We start from the raw sequence: 15,541 nt of genomic DNA on the forward strand, positions 1-15,541 counted from the left end.
ATTGGAGAGATCGCTTAGCCAACGAGTAAGTGTTGCGCCGCATGGGTCAGCTGACTGTGGATTCAATAATCTGACAGAGATTGTTATGGTAATTCAGTTTAGTTATCCCCCGTGGCAGAAGCACAAGTTATGTTTTAGACTGGATGCTATTTGGAGGGATGAGAAGGCGTGGAGGACAAAAAATGACCTATCGCGGGACGATCAAAAAATATAATGCCATCATGGAGACAACTTACAATGTTGTCAATCATCCTGCTCTGGGCCGAAAGCAGTGGAACAAATGGGTTGCCTCATGTGCCATTAGGCACTGGATACTCTAAAAATATGGTCAAGCTGACCAAGGAACGCAGACACATCAATCTTCCAACAGCAGCATTGCAAGCGGGCGAAAAAAAATAAAAAGGACAAAAGTTATTCTGAGTTTTACATATAAAACACTGAATACTAAAGCAAGCAGGTGGTAAATCTGTATAAGACAACGGCTAAGCTACAGTTGGGAGGACTGTGTGCAGTTTTAGCCGCTCCGTTAGAGAAAGGATAGTGAAACCACTGGAAGAGATGCAATATAGATTCACTATTACGGTACCTAAGATGAGAGGATATGGCTATAATGAGAAACTTGAACAACTACAGCAGCGTTCATTGAAAAAGAAAAAGAAGAGGTAGATCTAATATAAGTATTTAAAATGATGAAAGGGTTTGTGTGGGTAAGTAGACTGGTGGTAAATCGGTAACAAAATGGCATAAATTTAGGATTAGTACCAGAAGAAATGTTTTCATACATTAGGCTATGGAATTTATTAACACAAGTAGGCATTAAGACCAAGTCAATCAAAAGACTGAAGAGGGAATTAGATAAACACGTGAAGAAAATAGTAGAGGATGTGATAAGTGTAGGAAATAAGATTACATAGGTCTGATGTGGAGCTAAGCATGTTGGACAAAATGGACTCCATTGCTGATTCTCCCTAACTATTCCTTTAGGTTCTAAGCTGGGAATTTAAGTGTACAAAAAAAAATATCAAAGTTCATCTTTTTCCAATACCTGATTTATAGAAAAACTTAAAACTGCCAAATATTTGGAAATAAATACCCCAGTTAAACCATTCTAAGTTTACCTCTTCAGCATTTCCATCTTGCTGTCCTGTTGCTGAAATAAAAGTAGGAATATTTGTTAGACACCATGGAAATAATCGGCTCCCCATACTACCAGAATTTTGCACTTGTATTTAGCAGCACAGAGTTCTGGCATCTCATAATCACCAACTTGTAAAATTCCATCCATCTTCTACATATATAGGTATTTTAGAATATAGTTACAATTACACCAAGTTAATGTTTAATCAAGTTGCAGAAAGCCAAAAAGAAAATCCACTAGCTACCTTCTGTATTGTTTCTTGTAATTTTAGTGCTAAATTACATTTAATATAAGACGATATCAAATATTTAAAATGTTGTACCTGGAACAGAGTCGATAAACAGTCATGTTATAGTAAATCGGAGCACCTGAGGTAAGGAGCGGACCTGTTCGGAGTCAGGGGCAGTGCGTCGGAGCGCCGGACTAAATAAAGAGCGAGGCCCGGGGAGTAGGCCTCAATCGGAGCGCCTGAGGTAAGGAGCGGACCTGTTCGGAGTCAGGGGCAGTGCGTCGGAGCGCCGGACTAAATAAAGAGCGAGGCCCGGGGAGTAGGCCTCAATCGGAGCGCCTGAGGTAAAGAGCGGACCTGTTCGGAGTCGGGGGCGGTGCGTCGGAGCGCCGGATCAGCGATAAAGAGTTCAGGGCTTCAAGGAGCGAGGGAAGGCAATCAAAAGTGACGTCAGCACAAGGGGAGGAGCTGATTGGCTGCTAGCTAGTGAGGGTTTCTTTTACCGTCTTTTTTTTTTAAGTCTTTAGTTTATTTCAGCTGCAGCTGCTGGAGGCACAAAGTCACAGCCAACAGATAAGTGATTGGCTGGTGACTGGTAAGTAGTTTTTCTTTCCTTTTTTTTCTTGACATTGTAGTTGTTGTTAAGCTAACTTAAGGGTTAAGTCATGGCAGGAGATCCCAGACCCGTGTCATGTTCCTCTTGTGGGATGTGGGAATTCAGGGATCCTTCCTGTGTCCCTGGTTCCTTCACCTGCAGGAAGTGTGTCCAGCTGCAGCTACTGTTTGACCGCTTGACGGCTCTGGAGCTGTGGATGGACTCACTTTGGAGCATCCGCGATGCTGAGGAGGTCGTGGATAGCACGTTCAGTGAGTTGGTCACGCCACAGATAAAAATTACTGAGGAAGATAGTGAATGGGTGACCAACAGACAGAGGAAGAGTAGGAAGGCAGTGCAGGGGTCCCCTGCGGCCATCTCCCTCCAAAACAGGTATACCGTTTTGGATACTGTTGGGGGAGGTGGCTCACCAGGGGAAGGTGACAGCGGCCAGGTTCATGGCACCGTGGCTGGCTCTGCTGCACAGGAGGGCAGGAAAAAGAGTGGCAGAGCTATAGTGATAGGGGACTCGATTGTAAGGGGAATAGACAGGTGTTTCTGCGGACGCAACCGAGACTCCAGGATGGTATGTTGCCTCCCTGGTGCAAGGGTCAGGGATGTCTCGGAGCGGCTGCAGGACATTCTGGAGGGGGAGGGTGAACAGCCAGTTGTCGTGGTGCATATAGGTACCAACGATATAGGTAAAAAAACGAGATGAGGTCCTACAAGCTGAATTTAGGGAGTTAGGAGTTAAACTAAAAAGTAGGACCTCAAAAGGTAGTAATCTCAGGATTGCTACCAGTGCCACGGGCTAGTCAGAGTAGGAATGACAGGATAGCTAGGATGAATACGTGGCTTGAGAGATGGTGCAAGAGGGAGGGATTCAAATTCCTGGGCCATTGGAACCAGTTCTGGGGGAGGTGGGACCAGTACAAATTGGACGGTCTGCATCTGGGCAGGACTGGAACCAATGTCCTAGGGGGAGTGTTTGCTAGTGCTGTTGGGGAGGGTTTAAACTAATATGGCAGGGGGATGGGAACCGATGCAGGAAGTCAGTGGGAAGTAAAGTGGTGACAGAAACAAAAGGCAGTAAGGGAGAGTGCACAAAACATGACCGGACAGATGGTCTGAGAAAGCAGGGCAAAGACCAAGGGAAGTCTAGATTAAACTTCATTTATTTCAATGCAAGAAGTCTGATGGGCAAGGCAGATGAACTCAGGGCATGGATGGGTACATGGGACTGGGATGTTATAGCTATTACTGAAACATGGCTAAGGGAGGGGCAGGACTGGCAGCTCAATGTTCCAGGGTACAGATGCTATAGGAAAGATAGAGCAGGAGGTAAGAGAGGAGGGGGAGTTGCGTTCTTGATTAGGGAGAACATCACGGCAGTAGTGAGAGGGGATATATCCGAGGGTTCGCCCACTGAGTCTATATGGGTAGAACTGAAAAATAAGAAGGGAGAGATCACTTTGATAGGATTGTACGACAGACCCCCAAATAGTCAACGGGAAATTGAGGAGCAAATATGTAAGGAGATTACAGACAGCGGCAAGAAAAATAGGGTGGTAATAGTAGGGGACTTTAACTTTCCCAACATTGACTGGGACAGCCATAGCATTAGGGGCTTGGACGGAGAGAAATTTGTTGAGTGTATTCCGGAGGAATTTCTCATTCAGTATGTGGATGGCCCGACTAGAGAGGGGGCTAAACTTGACCTCCTCTTGGGAAATAAGGAAGGGCAGGTGACAGAAGTGTTAGTGAGGGATCACTTTGGGACCAGTGATCATAATTCCATTAGTTTTAAGATAGCAATGGAGAATGATAGGTCTGGCCCAAAAGTTAAAATTCTAAATTGGGGAAAGGCCAATTTTGATGGTATTAGACAGGAACTTTCAGAAGTTGATTGGGAGAGTCTGTTGGCAGGCAAAGGGACGTCTGGTAAGTGGGAGGCTTTCAAAAGTGTGTTAACCAGGGTTCAGGGTAAGCACATTCCTTATAAAGTGAAGGGCATGGCTGGTAGAAGTAGGGAACCTTGGATGACTCGGGAGATTGAGGCCCTAGTCAAAAAAAAGGAGGCATATGACATGCATAGGCAACTGGGATCAAGTGGATCCCTTGAAGAGTATAGAGATTGCCGGAGTAGAGTTAAGAGAGAAATCAGGAGGGCAAAAAGGGGACATGAGATTACTTTGGCAGATAAGGCAAAGGAGAATCCAAAGAGCTTCTACAAATACATAAAGGGCAAAAGAGTAACTAGGGAGAGAGTGGGGCCTCTTAAGGATCAACAAGGTCATCTATGTGCAGAACCACAAGAGATGGGTGAGATCCTAAATGAATATTTCGCATCGGTATTTACGGTTGAGAAAGGCATGGATGTTAGGGAACTTGGGGATATAAATAGTGATGTCTTGAGGAGTGTACATATTACAGAGAGGGAGGTGGTGGAAGTCTTAACGCGCATCAGGGGAGATAAATCTCCGGGACCTGATGAAATGTATCCCAGGACGTTATAGGAGGTTAGGGAGGAAATTGCGGGTCCCCTAGCAGAGATATTTGAATCATCCACCGCTACAGGTGAGGTGCCTGAAGATTGGAGGGTAGCAAATGTTGTGCCTTTGTTTAAGAAGGGCGGCAGGGAAAAGTCTGGGAACTACAGACCGGTGAGCCTGACATCTGTAGTGGGTAAGTTGTTAGAGGGTATTCTGAGAGACAGGATCTACAGGCATTTGGAGAGGCAGGGACTGATTAGGAACAGTCAGCATGTTTTGTGAGAGGAAAATCATGTCTCACGAATTTGATTGAGTTTTTTGAAGGGGTAACCAAGAAGATAGATGAGGGCTGTGCAGTAGACGTGGTCTACATGGACTTTAGCAAAGCCTTTGACAAGGTACCGCATGGTAGGTTGTTACATAAGGTTAAATCTCACGGGATCCAAGGTGAGGTAGCCAATTGGATGCAAAATTGGATTGACGACAGAAGACAGAGGGTGGTTGTAGAGGGTTGTTTTTCAAACTGGAGGCCTGTGACCAGCGGTGTGCCTCAGGGATCGGTGCTGGGTCCGCTGTTATTTGTTATTTATATTAATGATTTGGATGAGAATTTAGGAGGCATGGTTCGTAAGTTTGCAGATGACACCAAGATTGGTGGCATTGTGGACAGTGAAGAAGGTTATCTAGGATTGCAACGGGATCTTGATAAATTGGGCCAGTGGGCCGATGAATGGCAGATGGAGTTTAATTTAGATAAATGTGAGGTGATGCATTTTGGTAGATCGAATCGGGCCAGGACCTACTCCGTTAATGGTAGGGCGTTGGGGAGAGTTATAGAACAAAGAGATCGAGGAGTACAGGTTCATAGCTCCTTGAAAGTGGAGTCACAGGTGGATAGGGTGGTGAAGAAGGCATTCAGCATGCTTGGTTTCATTGGTCAGAACATTGAATACAGGAGTTGGGATGTCTTGTTGAAGTTGTACAAGACATTAGTAAGGCCACACTTGGAATACTGTGTACAGTTCTGGTCACCCTATTATAGAAAGAATATTATTAAACGAGAAAGAGTGCAGAAAAGATTTACTAGGATGCTAACGGGACTTGATGGTTTGACTTATAGGGAGAGGTTGGATAGACTGAGACTTTTTTTCCCTGGAGAGTAGGAGGTTAAGGGGTGATCTTACAGAAGTCTATAAAATAATGAGGGGCATAGATAAGGTAGATAGTCAAAATCTTTTCCCAAAGGTAGAGGAGTCTATAACGAGGGGGCATAGATTTACGGTGAGAGGGGAGAGATACAAAAGGGTCCAGAGGGGCAACTTTTTCACTCAAAGGGTGGTGAGTGTCTGGAACGAGCTGTCAGAGGCAGTAGTAGAGGCGGGTACAATTTTGTCTTTTAAAAAGCATTTGGATAGTTACATGGGTAAGATGGGTATAGAGGGATATGGGCCAAGTGCAGACAATTGGGACTAGCTTAGTGGTATAAACTGGGCGACATGGACATGTTGGGCCGAAGGGCCTGTTTCCATGTTGTAAACTTCTACGATTCTATGATTCTAAATAAGAAATGCAAATTATCTCTCATATCTGGATTGCCGTGGCCAACAATACTTCAATATTACGTTTGCGCAAATAAATTTGTGAAATAAATCACTATTATCTGGGGAAATTAAATAAATATCGGGCTTGAATTTATTGCTAAGTTAGCAAAATGATTTGAGTTTAAAAGTTGATCAGCAAACTAATTTCCTGCATTTCATTTTCCTTTAACATCCTATCTCCGACTCTTGAATTTTGATCATTTAGGCTAACACACAGGAATATTCAATTGTTTAGTCACCAAAAACTTGCTGTCTTGAGAAAAATACTTTTCACATGCAAGATGAGTATTCCAATAAATTGTCAAACTATCTTGAAACGTTATAAAGGAAGATGTCTGCACTATTGTTCTTTAAAACTGAATCGAGGGACCCCAGGGACTAACACATTATGAAGCACTTCTCGCCGCCCTGACATCTTGACATTCCAATTCGGTATCATGAATGATTATTAATACTCTGCACGGCCAACTATCACCACTTGTGTCACTGGAGAGCGCTTTTAGGGGCTGGCTTTATAAAATCTGGCTCCAAAAAGTCCAGTGATCAGCAGTTTTAAAAGCACAGAACACAGATGCAAGGAGCAACATTAACAAACTGATAACTTGTGACCTTTTACAACATTTAGGAGAAGCAGTTAATCTATAAAAACAGTAATAATTATTTTAAACTACTTTGTTAAATTACTAATAGCTAGCGTTATACTGTCAGGGACTAAGGCCCCAAACCATATGAATACATTTTTCAGTCAATACCGGTTCTGTTACTGTGCTAATAAACAAACACATTTTTGGAGTGACACAGTGTCAGTAGACTTCTGTGGAATTGCATCTGAATAATTGATCAAATATAGTACTGCACCATATCAGTTATCTTGGTAACAAGACAATGTGTACTGCAACAGTAACTCCTTGACACTTTGACGTTTCAATGCGATAATAACAAAATGGTAACAATTATAAATGTAATCAATCAGGGTAGTCTTGGTTAGAACAGGCTACAAGTAAATTAAACTTACAATCCAGGCTTCCTTTGCAAGTTTTGATCCAAGTGCTAAAGTTGGCATTTTCAGCTGCAAGACGGAAGTAAAATTAATATAATTCTCCGGAACAAAAACTGAACCATCACATAGCTTATCACATCAAAAAAGTAACAAGACTTTACACAACTCTTCTCCCAGTGTTCTTTCAATTATGGGACCTGAATTCAAACCTAAAGCCGACAGGAGGAACAAAGGCCTTTTTATTCCAACATCTCTAAGAGCTCTTATGAAATGAATTTTGGTAGTCTTAATTTAGTCCATAATTGGAGAGTTCACAGGACTCAAATTAACAAAGTGAACCCTAACGAGAGCACTATGATTGCCATATAATTGCTTCATAACAGGCTATGGATGCTGAGGTGTTATGAGCAAGATAATTGGAATAAACACAAACATTGCATAAAGCATAGATAGTATCCAACCAAGAAGTACAGAGCTAGAACTAAGCTAGTGAGTCCTGCATACCAAAATCAAATTATAATATTTCAGCCAATAAGGCTAATATATGGAGCATTAACTCTTGGATGACTGCAACTTCATTTTTGAACCAAGCTTTCATTACAAGATCACAAAATAAACAAATGAGGAAGGCCATTTGGCCCATCCTTGCTCATCCATACAAAAAGCTATAGTCACCTTCATCACAGCATCCAACTATTAAAGAATATCATGCTTTTTGCCTTCACTACCCTACCTGGAAGGGTATTTCATGTGTGCTGAACATTCCGTCTGGTGAAGAAATTTCTCAAATCAAATCTAAAGTTGCCTTAGTTCAAACCAGTGCCCCCTTGTGTACGGTCACTTTTCAATCTAAAGTACTGTTTTCTGGATTGTTTGTTATTTTACAGACTCTGCGAGATCCTCTCACTGTCACTTCATTTCTCCTATCTTTCATCGTACTGAGTCCTCTGAAACTATAGCTGTTTTTCTATTGTTCTTTTAATTTGGATTCCAGTTCAAAGTGGAAAATTGCCCAGGTATGTCCTGTCCATAAAAAGCAGGACAAATGCAATCCGGCCAATTACCACCCTATCAGTCTACTCTCAATCATCAGCAAAGCGGTGGAAGGTGCCGTCGATAGTGCTATCAAGCAGCACTTACTCGCCAATGCTCAGTTTGGGTTCCGCCAGGACTACCTGGCTCCAGATCTCAATACAGCCTTGGTCCAAACATGGACAAAAGAGCTGAATTCCAGAGGTGTGGTGAAAGTGACTGCCCTTGACATCATAGCAGCATTTGACAGAGTGTGGCATCAAGGAGCCCTCGTAAAATTGAATTGGGGGAAAACTCTCCAGTGGCTGGAGTCATACCTCGCACAAAGGAAGATGGTAGTGGTTGTTGGAGGCCAACATCTCAGCCCCAGGACATTGCTGCAGGAGTTCCTCAGGGCAGTGTCCTGGGCCCAACCATCTTCAGCTGCTTCATCAGTGACCTTCCCTCCATCTTAAGGTCAGAAGTGGGGATGTTTGTCGATGATTGCACAGCGTGCAGTTCCATTCACAACCCCTCAAATAATGAAGCAGTCCGTGCCCACATGCAGCAAGACCTGGACAACATCCAGGTTCGGGCTGATAAGTGGCAAGTAACATTCATACCAGACAAGTACCAGGCAATGACCATCTCCAACAAGAGAGAGTCTAACCACTCCCCTTGACATTCAACGGCATTACCATCGCCGAATCCCCTACCATCAACATCCTGGGGGTCACCATAGTGCCTTTAATGTAGTAAAATGTCCCCAGGCGATTCACAGGAGCGTTATTAAACAAAATCTGACACCGAGCCACATAATGAGATATTAGTACAAGTGACCAAATGCTTGGTCAAAGAGATAGGTTTTAAGAAGCGTCTCAAAGGAAGAGGGGTAGAGGCTGAGAGGTTTAGGGAGGGGATTCCAGAGCTTAGGGCCTACGCAGCTGAAGGCACAGCCACCAATAATGGAGCGATTAAAATTGGGGATATGCAAAAGGCCAGAATTGGAGGGGCACAGAGATCTCAGAGGGTTGCAGGGCTAGAGGAGGTTAGAGAGATAGGGAGGGGCGAGGCCACGGAGGGATTTGAAAACAAGGATGAGAATTTTTAAATTCGAGCAGCTGTTGGATCGGGAGCCAATGTAAGTCAGCCAGCACAGGGGTGATGGGTGAATGGGACTTGGTGCAAGTTAGAAGACGGGCAGCAGAGTTTTGAATGAGCTCAATTTTATGGAGGTTGGAAGATGGGAGGCTAGCCAGGAAAGCACTGGACCACCCTAAACATTCACTCCCTTCACCACCGACGCACTGTGGCTGCAGTGTGCACCATCCACAGGATGCAATGCAGCAACTCGCCAAGGCTTCTCCCGAACCCATGATCTCTATCACCTGGAAGGACAAGGGCAGCAGGCACATGGGAACAAAACCACCCGCACATTCCCCTCCAAGTCACACACCATCCTGACTTGGAAATATATCGCCATTCCTTCATCATCGCTGGGTCAAAATCCTGGAACTCCCTTCCTAACAGCATTGTGGGAGAACCTTCACCACACGGACTGCAGCGGTTCAAGGCTGCAGCTCACCACCACCTTCTCAAGGGCAATTAGGGATGGGCAATAAATGCTGGCCTTGCCAGCGACGCCCACATCCCATGAACGAATAAAAAAGTAAATCGCTGTGTCATGAAAGGTGAGAGGGATGGAAGAGGGTGAGGTGTTTAAAGGAGAAGGTGGAGATGGGGGAATAATGGGAAAAGCCAACTGCGCGGTTTGGACAAGGCAGATGGTTAAAGGTACAGCCAGAGAGGCTTCAGTGAGAGCGAAGGAATTGCCAACCATTACCTTTGTTTTGGTCTGTGCTAGATGTCAATAGTTGTCCGTAATAAGATCATGAATGGAGCGGGTCTTTTTTTTTTACAAAAGCATTCAAATATTCTGGAGACAAATATGGAGGGGGACAATGACTGTTGATCTGACGGCGGGGACTGAGGAGTGGCGGCAACAATGTGATGGGAAGTGATGGGAAGGAGGCTTGTGGCAGTTCGCCGCAAAGCCTCCAGAAATTGAATGTCTACACAGTGCTTAAAGTGTGATTTGGGGAGAGCAGCTCAAAGACTATAGAAGGAGCTGGACAAAATACCAAAGTGGGGAGAACAATGGCAGAAGTTGTTTCATGATGCAAGTACTGTACAGATGAAGGAAACATGAACGACACACATACTCCATCAATGGTCTTGAAACAGTAAAAGATGAAAGAGGCTTAGGAGACTTAATAAAATTGACACTCAATGCAGAGCACCAATCAAAGTCAACAGAATGTTAAATTATATTGCTAAAACAGTAGAACACAAGTCAACAGAAGTTATATAATATTGTAAAGCGCTTTGGTCAGACCAAACCTTACATACTGTCTCCAGCATGGATCGGTGACACACAAGGAGACATTCAAATGCTGCAGCCATATAGAGAAGCCCACTGGCTGATTCCTAGTGTCAACGGTCTGTTTTATGACAGTATGAAACTGAGTATACTTATTATGGGTGTGATGTCACAGTGGGTGGGGGAAAAGTACTGAGTGGAGTGTCTCTACAGAAACTTTAGCTTTTCAACCTTGACACAAGGCACCTGATCTTAAGAAGTCTATATGATAGTTAATAGTATGTCAGAGACGCTGTCTTTTGGACGTTAAATTAACACCCCACAGCCCTCTCAGGTGGATGTAAAAGATCTCATAGCACTATTCAAAGAACAAGGGCGTTTTCCCCGTGTCCTGGCCAACATTTATTCATCAACCAACACCACAAACAGATTATCTGAATATGTGTCTCAGGTCTGTTTATGGGACCTTGCAGGGTGAAAATTGACTGCAATTCAAAAGTACTTCCTTGGCTGTGAAATATTTTGGAATGTCCTGAGGATATGAAAGACACGATACAAATCCAATTTCTTTGTTACTATGGAAAAGGTAAATCCAAACAATGACTCAAAATTGCAAGAGTAGGAAAAGGGGACACAGGTTCAAACTAGCAAAAGGGAATTTTAAAACTCATGTAAGAAAGAAATTCTTCTTCACAAAGGAGTGATCAAAGTATGGAACAGACTTATGGAAGAGTAGTGGATGCAAATAACTGGAATCTTGTAAGAAACAATTGGATGCTACACTCGGAGGACTTTAGGATCTTTCTAGATATATGATATAAGAAGAATGTTCTTCCTCATCCATAATGATCCTGAGATCTCAAGATGTCTCAGAGTACTGCCTCAGTTAGAGAAGTTATTACATCTATATGGATCAAAAGGTAGGTCGTTTACCTTTCAGCATAGCATAACTAAGAAAATGATTTTATCTGAAAGCCATGTGACCTTCCCATACTATACTTAATAAACCACTTTCTTCATGACCAGTTTCAGTCCTTTCTACTAGAGTTAGCACCTTACTACAGGCTTTAGTAAAATTATAAATTAATTGAGATTCAGTCTTATGAAATAAAAAAAACCCTGTTGCAAAGAAATATGCAGCACAGATATTAATGTAACACCTTTTTAAAAAATAGGCACAAGAAACCACACCAACAAAAAAATCACAAGTACACTATTAATCAAGCTAGAAGGTTACTTTAGCATTACTCAAAACAAGATCTGATTATGGGCCTGTTGGGTAAATTTTTGATTGTCCACTCATGAGCTGCTGGTAACACCTTAAGTGGGTGCTGACAACTAGATGCACCAGTTGAGGGTTTTTTTTAAAAACTGAAATATCTACTGGAAATTTCTCTTAACACTTTGCTGTTCTGAATGGATAACTGGATTTCATGCGGTTGAGTAGAAATCATGTCATCCATGTACAACACTTCATCATAAAGGCTAGTTCATCCAAAAATCTCATTGCATAATAAACTTTAGGAAATACATTTTTGAAAAGGAATTCTATCTATTATTTTTAGTGTAATACTTTTACATTCTTGGAAATAAATCCATTAGTGTTACCCTATAAGCATTGGTCTGGCAGTCTGGTACTTAACATTTTTAGCAGAAGGCAGGGGAATGTGGCAGGCAATCCAGAGGCCAACAAAACAATAAGAGTCACTATTAAGCGTGGGCAAATTATCTCAGGCAAGGATGCAGATTTTGGTTCACAGCAGACTTAATCTACTTATGAAAACTGCCTTTTTGTTGTGAATCCAAAGACAAGAGTATTGGGAGAAAGCCCATGCAATAACTATTACGCAGTGACTAGTGCATGCACATTCAGGCCTGGAGTGTGTGTTGGACAGACCTTGCGCAGTTTAAGTCACCAACTGCCCTCGCTGCCGCACGGGGGGGCGCGCGGCGGCCCGCGGGGGGAGACGGGGGGGGGCGCGGCGGCCCGCGGGGGGAGACGGGGGGGGGCGCGCGGCGGCCCGCGGGGGGAGACGGGGGGGGCGCGCGGCGGCCCGCGGGGGGAGCGCGCGGCGGCCCGCGGGGGGGCGCGCGGCGGCCCGCGGGGGGCGCGCGCGGCGGCCCGCGGGGGGCGAGCGCGGCGGCCCGCGGGGGGCGAGCGCGGCGGCCCGCGGGGGGAGAGCGCGGCGGCCCGCGGGGGGAGAGCGCGGCGGCCCGCGGGGGGAGACGGGGGGGGGCGCGCGGCGGCCCGCGGGGGGAGACGGGGGGGGGGGCGCGCGGCGGCCCGCGGGGGGAGACGGGGGGGGGCGCGCGGCGGCCCGCGGGGGGAGACGGGGGGGGGGCGCGCGGCGGCCCGCGGGGGGCGCGCGGCGGCCCGCGGGGGGAGCGCGGCGGCCCGCGGGGGGAGCGCGGCGGCCCGCGGGGGGAGCGCGGCGGCCCGCGGGGGGAGCGCGGCGGCCCGCGGGGGGAGCGCGGCGGCCCGCGGGGGGAGCGCGGCGGCCCGCGGGGGGGGGGGGGGGGGAAGACGGGGGGCGCTTGGCGGCCCGCGGGGGGAGACGGGGGGCGCTTGGCGGCCCGCGGGGGGAGACGGGGGGCGCTTGGCGGCCCGCGGGGGGAGACGGGGGGCGCTTGGCGGCCCGCGGGGGGAGACGGGGGGCGCTTGGCGGCCCGCGGGGGGAGACGGGGGGCGCTTGGCGGCCCGCGGGGGGAGACGGGGGGCGCTTGGCGGCCCGCGGGGGGAGACGGGGGGCGCTTGGCGGCCCGCGGGGGGAGACGGGGGGCGCTTGGCGGCCCGCGGGGGGAGACGGGGGGCGCTTGGCGGCCCGCGGGGGGAGACGGGGGGCGCTTGGCGGCCCGCGGGGGGAGACGGGGGGACGCGCGGCGGCCCGCGGGGGTAGACGGGGGGGGGCGCGCGGCGGCCCGCGGGGGGAGACGGGGGGGGGGGCGCGCGGCGGCCCGCGGGGGGAAACGGGGGGGGGGGGCGCGCGGCGGCCCGCGGGGGGGGGGGGGGGGGAGACGGGGGGAGCGCGGCGGCCCGCGGGGGGAGACGGGGGGCGCTTGGCTGCCCGCGGGGGGAGACGGGGGGCGCTTGGCGGCCCGCGGGGGGAGACGGGGGGCGCTTGGCGGCCCGCGGGGGGAGACGGGGGGCGCTTGGCGGCCCGCGGGGGGAGACGGGGGGCGCTTGGCGGCCCGCGGGGGGAGACGGGGGGCGCTTGGCGGCCCGCGGGGGGAGACGGGGGGCGCTTGGCGGCCCGCGGGGGGAGACGGGGGGCGCTTGGCGGCCCGCGGGGGGAGACGGGGGGCGCTTGGCGGCCCGCGGGGGGAGACGGGGGGCGCTTGGCGGCCCGCGGGGGGAGACGGGGGGCGCTTGGCGGCCCGCGGGGGGAGACGGGGGGCGCTTGGCGGCCCGCGGGGGGAGACGGGGGGCGCTTGGCGGCCCGCGGGGGGAGACGGGGGGGCGCTTGGCGGCCCGCGGGGGGAGACGGGGGGCGCTTGGCGGCCCGCGGGGGGAGACGGGGGGCGCTTGGCGGCCCGCGGGGGGAGACGGGGGGCGCTTGGCGGCCCGCGGGGGGAGACGGGGGGCGCTTGGCGGCCCGCGGGGGGAGACGGGGGGCGCTTGGCGGCCCGCGGGGGGAGACGGGGGGCGCTTGGCGGCCCGCGGGGGGAGACGGGGGGCGCTTGGCGGCCCGCGGGGGGAGACGGGGGGCGCTTGGCGGCCCGCGGGGGGAGACGGGGGGCGCTTGGCGGCCCGCGGGGGGAGACGGGGGGCGCTTGGCGGCCCGCGGGGGGAGACGGGGGGCGCTTGGCGGCCCGCGGGGGGAGACGGGGGGCGCTTGGCGGCCCGCGGGGGGAGACGGGGGGCGCTTGGCGGCCCGCGGGGGGAGACGGGGGGCGCTTGGCGGCCCGCGGGGGGAGACGGGGGGCGCTTGGCGGCCCGCGGGGGGAGACGGGGGGTGCGCGGCGGCACTTTCAAATTCCCAACTAGCCTTTGGCCCTCCATTCACCATGACATTTCTGCAGCTTACTGATCTGCTCAATCACACCCTCACCGCCATCTTTGATGCCCTTGTCCCCATTAAAACCATTACTCTCTCTCACCCTGGTCATTCCCCTGGTACAGCCCTCATTTCCGCTCCCTTAAATTCAAGGGATGCAAACTTGAATGTTGATGGCGGACAATTGGTTTAGGGCCATTCATCGCCATATTCATCGCCCAATTAAAGCACTATTGGGTCCTGCTTTCCTCTGCCAAAACTGCTCACTATTCCATCATCCTCTAATGTAAAGATAACCCCGGCTTCTTTTCACTACAGTTATCTTAACCCCCTCTCCCCTGCCTCATCCACCCTCACCTCCAACAACAAATGCGAGGAGCTCATGGACTTCTTTGTCACTAAGATTGAGATCATCCATTCAGCTGCTTCTGCCACTTCCATTCCTTCCCCTAGCCCACCAAGCCAAACTTCCCCTACGGTTCCCCCCTGCCCTCGCCCTGAACTTGTATCTTTTTTTAGTTTTTGTCCTATCACCCCTCATGCCCTCTCCGAGCTCATCTTGATCACGAGATCGAACTCCTGCTCCCTCGATCCTATTCCAACGAAACTGCTGACCACACAACTTCCCTTGCTGACCCCCATGTTAGCTGATATTGTTAACGGTTCACTCTCAAGTACTGTCCCCCTATCCTATCCTTTAAATCTGCCATCACTCCCACCTCCTCAAAAAACCCACCCCTGATCCCTGTGTCCTTGCAAACTACCCATCTCCAACCACCCTTTCCTCGCCAAAGTCCTTGAACGTATTGTCACCTCCCAAGTCCGTGCCCATCTTTCCCGCATGTTTGAATCCCTCCAATCAGGTTTCTGCCCCTGCCACAGTGCTGAAACGGCCGTTATCAAACTCACAAATGACATCCTATGTGACTGTGACCGTGGTAAACTATCCCTCCTCATCCTTCTTGACGTGTCTGCAGCCTTTGACATGGTTGACCACACCAACCACCCCCAATGCCTCTCCTCCGTCGTCCAGCTGAGTGGGACGGCGCTCGCCTGGTTCAATTTTGATCTATTCAGTCTTCAGAGAATCACCAGCAATA

The 15,541-nt window shown here is 49.6% G+C and overlaps 1 protein-coding gene across 2 annotated transcripts in view; it reads right to left on the reverse strand.

Moving 5' to 3' along the window:
- Positions 1-15,541, reverse strand: part of sugt1 (SGT1 homolog, MIS12 kinetochore complex assembly cochaperone) — a 154,619-nt gene that overhangs the window by 104,669 nt on the left and 34,409 nt on the right. The window contains exons 6-7 of one of the 2 annotated variants that reach the window (XM_067986442.1): positions 7,071-7,124; positions 1,119-1,150 (exon numbers count right to left, since the gene is read on the reverse strand). In XM_067986442.1, the coding sequence (XP_067842543.1) occupies positions 1,119-1,150; positions 7,071-7,124 (86 nt within the window). The remainder of the gene's footprint in view (positions 1-1,118; positions 1,151-7,070; positions 7,125-15,541) is intronic. The other variant, XM_067986443.1, reaches the window with a different exon arrangement.

This window comes from Heptranchias perlo, chromosome 6 (genome assembly GCF_035084215.1).
Source record: "Heptranchias perlo isolate sHepPer1 chromosome 6, sHepPer1.hap1, whole genome shotgun sequence".
NCBI lineage: Eukaryota > Metazoa > Chordata > Chondrichthyes > Hexanchiformes > Hexanchidae > Heptranchias > Heptranchias perlo.